Below are 7,399 nucleotides of genomic sequence, written 5' to 3' on the forward strand. Positions count from 1 at the left end.
TTTTAGATTCTTCGTAATATCCACCCTTTGATTACTGCTTTGCACTCTTGGCATCCTCTAGATGAGCTTCATGAGGTCGTCTCCTGAAATGGTTTCCAACAGTCTTGAAGGAGTTCCCAGAGATGCTGAGCACTTGTTGGCCCTTGTGCCTTCACTCTGCGCTCCATCTCATCCCAAACCATCTCCACTGGGATTAGGTCAGGTGACTGTGGAGGCCAGGCCATCGGGCGCAGCACTCCATCTCTCTCCTTGCCTGGAGGTGTGTTTGGAGTCATTGTGCTGTTGATAAATCAATGATGTGATGGCATTTTGCTGCAGGATGCTGTGGTAGCCATGCTGGTTCAGTGTGCCTTCAGTTTGGAATAAATCCCCAACAGTGTCAGCAGCAAAATCTTAGAAATATGGTATCTAAGCAGATTCTTACTCTGGATGGCATTACCTTGGCCTCCAGTAACACTGTGAGGAACCTTGGAGTCATTTTTGACCAGGACATGTCCTTCAATGCACATATTAAACAAATATGTAAGACTGCTTTCTTCCATTTGCGCAACATCTCTAAAATTAGAAATATCCTGTCTCAGAGTGATGCTGAAAAACTAGTTCACTAGCTGGGTCCACGTCCTCATTTTAGGTTTGACAGCGTATTAGTAGGTAAAGGTGAATGCTTGGACATGAATTGAGCTGCAGTTTGGGGGAAGGCCTCGAAGGGGACTGGCGACGGCTCCCGGGCCTGGCAGATCCCCGTGCACTAAATAGGAGTGAAGAAGTTAAAGAATTGAGAACAAGGAGGGAGGGAGGGTGGGGCACGTAAATGAGAATGAACAGTTTGCAAAACTGGGGGGAACATATATAGATGACAACCGGATGGAGCGTGTTTGGAGGCGTGGTCCCGCTCCTGAAATTCCGATACATAATCTCCAATTCATGCATTTATTACTTCCAGGCTGGACTACTGTAATTCTTTATTATCAGGATGCCCTAAAAACTCCCTGAAAAGCCTTCAGTTAATCCAAAATGCTGCAGCAAGAGTCCTGACAGGGACTAGAAAGAGAGAGCAGATTTCTCCTGTATGGTGCCATCATCCATCTTTTATGTACAATGTGCGGATTTGTGCAGCTGAAGCGCTGATGTCAGGCGTCTTCCTCACAGCGTGTGTGTTTACCTCTTGTTTCATGTTGACCGACCTCCTCCTGGATACTGATGCCATACCTGGAAGGCTTCCTTGGCAATGGCGTCCTCACGGTCCCCGCGGCGCCACGGCTGGCGGTGTTCGGATTTCAGGGCTGTCAGCAAACACGTCGAGGTAGAAAAGACGTACTGCTCGTGAGTGAGATTCTCCCGCCTGAATTCAACCATCAGCTTCCTGAGACGTCAGGAGAACAGCAGACGAAGACCACTGAGGAGGAGAGAGAGGAAGAGTCAGAGATGAAGATCAGAGTCAGCCCATGGCGCTCGGTGCAGCACAGACCTGTGGGTCACCCCCCTCTGCCTTCATGACTGAGCTCACCTGCTCTAACACACCTGCTCTAATGTCCACACTGAGAGACAAGCAACACAACTGATTGTTTTCAGGGAGTCTGCAGGGAAAACGCAGTCTGATTGGACAGTCAGCCTCCTAGTAGCTGCACTTTTGGTACTCCTACATCACCTCGATCTACAACTATCACCTTCACACACACACACGCACACACACACAGATGCTCACACACACACACACGCACAGACACACAGATGCTCACACACACGCACACACACACACACACACAGATGCTCACACACACACACACACACACACACACAGACACACAGATGCTCACACACACGCACACACACACACACACAGATGCTCACACACACACACACACACACACACACACACACAGACACACAGATGCTCACACACACGCACACACACAGACACACAGATGCTCACACACACACACACACTCACACACACACACAGACAGACACACAGATGCTCACACACACACACACACACAGACGCACAGATGCTCACACACACACACACACAGACACACAGATGCTCACACACACACACACACACACACACACACAGATGCTCACACACACACACACACACACAGACACACAGATGCTCACACACACACACACTCACACACACACACAGACACACACGCACATGCTCTCACACAGACACACAGATGCTCACACACTCACACACACACACACACACGCACATGCTCTCACACACACACACAGATGCTCACACACACACACAGACACACAGATGCTCACACACACACAGACACACAGATGCTCACACACTCACACACACACACGCACATGCTCTCACACAGACACACAGATGCTCACACACTCACACACACACACGCACATGCTCTCACACAGACACACAGATGCTCACACACAGACACACAGATGCTCACACTCACACACACACACACACGCACATGCTCTCACACAGACACACAGATGCTCACACACACACACACACACGCACATGCTCTCACACAGACACACAGATGCTCACACACTCACACACACACACGCACATGCTCTCACACAGACACACAGATGCTCACACACACTCACACACACACACACACACACACAGGTATCGGGTTTCTCTGAGCTGGGCCTCTGAAAGCTTTCAGCTGCGTGCTGTGGTGCTTTCAGGGTCACTTCCTGCTCAGAGGTTATTACAGTCTGAAACAAAGGGGAGGGTCGAGGAATGTCATCATGCCGCTTGGAGACTTCCCGTGGCTCCAGCATCCACGCTCCAGGAAAAGCCATGCATGAGAGAAGGGAACACAAACAGTCAGTTTATCCACGGCGATGTGTTCACCGTGAGCAGTGAACTCCCTCTGCACATGCTCAGAGCTGACCTGCTGACACCACTGGGTGAAGGTTTGGGTCTGAGAGTGGTCATGATCATGACGGGGGAGGGGCGTTATTAATTTTACACATGAAAGTGCAGCTGGTTATGTTTCTGTTACAGCCCACTAAATGTCATGTAGGCGTGAATGCGGGCTGCGGTCACTGAGGCAGGGCCCCGCGGTGGATGAGGTCCGCCCTGAGTTCCTGAAGGCTCTGGATGTTGTAAGGCTGTCCTGGTTGACACGCCTCTTCAGTGTTGCGTAGAGATCAGGGGCGGTACCTCTGGATTGGCAGAACACGATGGTGGTTCCCATCTTTAAGAAAGAGGACTGGAGGGTGTGTTCCAACTATAAGGGGAATCACATTCCTCAGCCTCCCTGGGAACGTCTATGCCAGGGTGCTGGAAAGGAGAGTCCATCTGTTAGTTGAACAAAGGAGGAACAATGTGGTTTTCGTCCTGTCGTGGAACACTGGACCAGCTCGTTACCTCTCGAGGATACTGGAGGGTGCATGGGAGTTTGCCCAACCACTCTACATGTGTTTTGTGGACTTGGAAATACATTCGACCGTGTCCCTCGGGGCGTCCTGTGGGGTGCTTCAGGAGTATGTGGTCTGTGGCTCCGAGAGCTGCCCTTTGTCACCGATTCTGTTCGTAGCCAGTGCTGGAAGGCTTTCACATCGGTGGTCTCAGAATCTCATTGGGAGAAGGGAGCAGAAGATCGACAGACGGATTGGTGCTGCGGCTGCAGTCATGCGGATGCTGCACCGGTCTGTCATGGTGAAGAGAGAGCTGAGTGTAAAATTGAACCTCTCGATTTACCCGTTGATCTACGTCCCTACCCTGACCTATGGTCACGAGCTGTGGGTAGTGACCGAAAGAACAAGATGGCAGATACAAGCTGTGGAATGAGCTTCCTCCGAAGGGTGGCTGGTCTCTCCCTTAGAGGTAGGGTGAGGAGTCCGGCCATCTGGGAGGGGCTCAGAGTAGAGCCGCTGCTCCTCCACATTGAACTGAGCCAGTTGAGGTGGTTCAGGTATCTGACAAGGATGCCTCCTGGGTGAGGTGTTCCGGGCATGTCCCGCTGGGAGGAGGCCCAGGGCAGGCTCATCAGGCTGCTGCCCCCACGACCCGGCCCTGGATAAGCAGAAGAAGATGGATGGATGGATGGATGCCTGAATGCATACCTCACACAGAGCCATACCCGGGTCACAGTAACGGACCTGCCTGAACCCAGGGTCAGTGCAGCTCTGACGCCGATCATGCTCTGGTAAACCCTCAGCTCCACCTGAGCCACCATCCTCAGGACCTCACAGAGGTTCTCACAAACGCACTAATCACTGCAGCGTCCTGGCTGTTCCACACAGAAACACTTACCTGCTCCCTCATGTTCCAGCTGCTGCTCATGGTGAACGTGGCTCATTGCTGACATGGACTAACAGGAACCCCACTGTGTGTGTTTCAAGCTCTTTTTATTAGAAATAACCAAGTTGTTACATGCTTACATTTACAAAAAATGCCAGAAATCTATCATGAGATATTTTTCACCAAAATGTAAACCTGGTTTTTCATGATTTATTGGGGTTAATAACACTCACCTTCATTCCATTTCCAGAGTGTAACAATCAACCACTTGTGCTGAAATCTAAAACCGCCATGGTGTTGATTCAAAATCTGCTCTGACACAATCATAGGTGTCCGTTGCTAAGGACAACAAGAAATAAAGCCATTTTGATGCTATGGACTGAGCCATATTTAATTGGGTAGGGGTGGGGGCACTATGATATACATTCATTTTTACAATTTATATATTTAATGTTAATTGTAGCTTATGTACATTATTTAGGGTGTCACATGCCACCCATCCCACAACAGTAGCTCCGCCCCTGTGGCTAAGGAGTGTCGTTGCAACTTTATTGGTCAGCGTGTTTTTTGGCCAACCAACATTGTTGGCTGGGGTCTTTCTAGGTGGCGCTCCATGGTGGAGGTATAGCACCGCATCGCTGATATGACGGAAAGTCACCCTTTATGTTTCATTGTGTGTGTGAGTGAGAGCATGCGTGTGTGTGTGTGTGTGTGTGTGAGCATGCGTGTCTGTGTGTGTGTGAGCATGTATGTGTGTGTATTGTCCTCTGCCTGCAATAAAATGCTGAACTAAAATATCCTGCCGTCCATCTCTGATGTGTTGATGTTGATCGAGAAATGCTTTCCTCCATGCATATTATGCTACGACACACACACAGGGTTAAAGGTCGTTCCTGCTGAGCAACGACTGAATAATGACTGAATTAATCATTACTGTGTGAAAGGAGAGCTGTTCAGTGCTCGCAGAGGATCAGCTGAAATGAGCTAAATTCCTTTCAAAATAAAAGCTTTCACTTATCCGTCCCTCTGTAACGTCTGAAAGACTTTCTGCAGTTCTGTGGCTTCCATAGTCAGCAGCAGCCAGGTGCTACTGATGCTGATTAATGGATGATCAGCTGATCAGCAGGTGTGAGCACCTTTACAAAAGAGCATGTTTCTGCAGCACTGAGGCGTGTTAGCACGATGCTGAGCAGTGACGTGAGAGAAGCACTCGGTGCTTTCACAGAAGATTATAAGACTACCTCCAAACAATCTGCAGCGAGAGCGATCCATGAAGCTCCATCTCAGACTCTACAAAAGGTTAAGGTCATGAAAGCACATCTGAGGTTTGTAAAGCTGCGTCTGAAGAAAGCAGCAGATTCAGGAACAGACGAGAGGAAAGTGGAGATATTTGTCCAAAACGCACAGCAGCACGCATGCTCAAATGCATGATCCATGTAGAGACCATCGTTCACCTTTCTGTGTTGCACAAAGACACAGGGGTGAAACCAAACTTGTTAACTTGTGATTTTTGAGGCTGGTGACTCGGCTGAATGTATCCTCAGCAGCAGAGGTGACTCTTGGTCTTCCTTTCCTGGCATCCTCATGTGAGACAGTTTCATCATAGTGCTCGATGGTTTTTGGACTGCATTGGACGCATTCAAAGTTTTTAGCAGTTTTCCGACTGACTGACCTTCAGTTCTTAAAGTAATGATGGCTGTTGTTTCTCTTTACTGAGCTGATTGGTTTCTTGCCATAATATGAATTCTCACAGTTGTCAAATAGGGCTGTGAGCTGTGCACCAACCTGACTTCTGCACAACACAACAATGGTCCCAACCCCATAAAGAAGGCAAGAAACTCCAAAAATGACCCCTGACAGGCACGCCTGTGAGTGAAACATTTTAGGTGATGACATCATGAAGCTCACTGAGAAAGGCCGAGGGTTTGCAGCGCTGTCAACAAAGCAAACTGAGGCTACTTAGAGGAATCTAAAGTATAAAACATATTTAGTTATTTATCATTTTTTTCTTTGCTACATATTCCACATATCTTGCTTCATAATTGATGTCTTCAGTTTGTATCTACGATATAAAATGTAGTAAAAATAAAGAAAAACATAAAATAAGAAGCTGTGTTCAAAGTTTGAACTGGTGGTATAAAAGCAGGAAATTTCATGACGGGAAAAAATTAGCACGCTCACAGTTCGAAATCAGGACTTCACCGATGTTTGTGACTCCAGCTGCTCCTGCCGGTTGTCGGGGCGACTCGTGGTTTCCACAGAAACGGCACTCCGTCGTTCCTGTCTGGGTCAGGAGGACGTGATGTAAGGTAGATGTGTTTGTATCTGCCGCCGACACAGCGGCTGCATTAAATACAACAGCCTCGGGTTTTTCCTAACTGAAGGAAGACATCAGGTTAAGGAGCGCTCTGAGCTCGCCATCCTGCTGATGCATGCGGTATCCTGACCCTCCGCTCAGAGATGACGCTGCCATTTTAAATCTTCCTGATGGCTTCACTGTGCTGCGGTCAGCTTAGAGCGCTGCAGCAGTCAGAGCTGACGTCTCCGTTACTCACAGCAGAGCGCAGGCCGAGTGCGCCGCCGGCCAGCTCGACGTCTGCATCTGAGTGTGAACTCGCAAGCAGGGAAAAGGAAGCTTCACTCTGAGGAAACGATGGAGTCAGAGCTCATCCAGCTTTTCGTGTTGGCACTGGTTTCCTTTGAGGTCAGAGGGCTGCACTCCTCCTGCATCAGTTCTGCTGCTTCCTCTTTCAGGACATACGAAGCAGAAATCCAGCCTGCAGAAACAGACAGACGCAGGCGTTTACCTCTGCACGACCTCTATGTCCCACATTCGTCTCAGGCCTTTGTTAATTTGTGCACGTGTCCCTGGCGTGGGTCCTGCAGCTCTTTTACTCTAGAGGTGCTCTGCAGGCTCCTGCTATCCTCCTGAATCCTTTTTTAGCTTTTTATTTCTGTACTGACAAGCAAACTTGGAAGCTTCGGGGCGACCAGCAAGCGATGGTCACAGTCAGAGGATCCCTGCAACTCTTCCAGCTGTCCCAGAATCCAGTATCAGCTCCATCTGAACATGAACCTCCATAAAATCAGATCCAACAGCTCGCCGTGCGTTGGCATTTAAACCAGGCTGAAGTCAAGACGCTCAGAAAAGCTCCA

General features: G+C 49.1%; 1 protein-coding gene across 1 annotated transcript in view; it reads right to left on the minus strand.

The window, feature by feature from the left end:
- Window positions 1-7,399, minus strand: part of LOC100692491 (atrial natriuretic peptide receptor 1) — a 79,901-nt gene that overhangs the window by 51,701 nt on the left and 20,801 nt on the right. The window contains 2 exon segments of the mRNA XM_019364814.2: window positions 1,210-1,367; window positions 1,370-1,396. Of these exon segments, the coding sequence (XP_019220359.1) occupies window positions 1,210-1,367; window positions 1,370-1,396 (185 nt within the window).

Source organism: Oreochromis niloticus, linkage group LG11 (assembly GCF_001858045.2).
Source record: "Oreochromis niloticus isolate F11D_XX linkage group LG11, O_niloticus_UMD_NMBU, whole genome shotgun sequence".
NCBI classification, from domain to species: Eukaryota; Metazoa; Chordata; class Actinopteri; order Cichliformes; family Cichlidae; genus Oreochromis; species Oreochromis niloticus.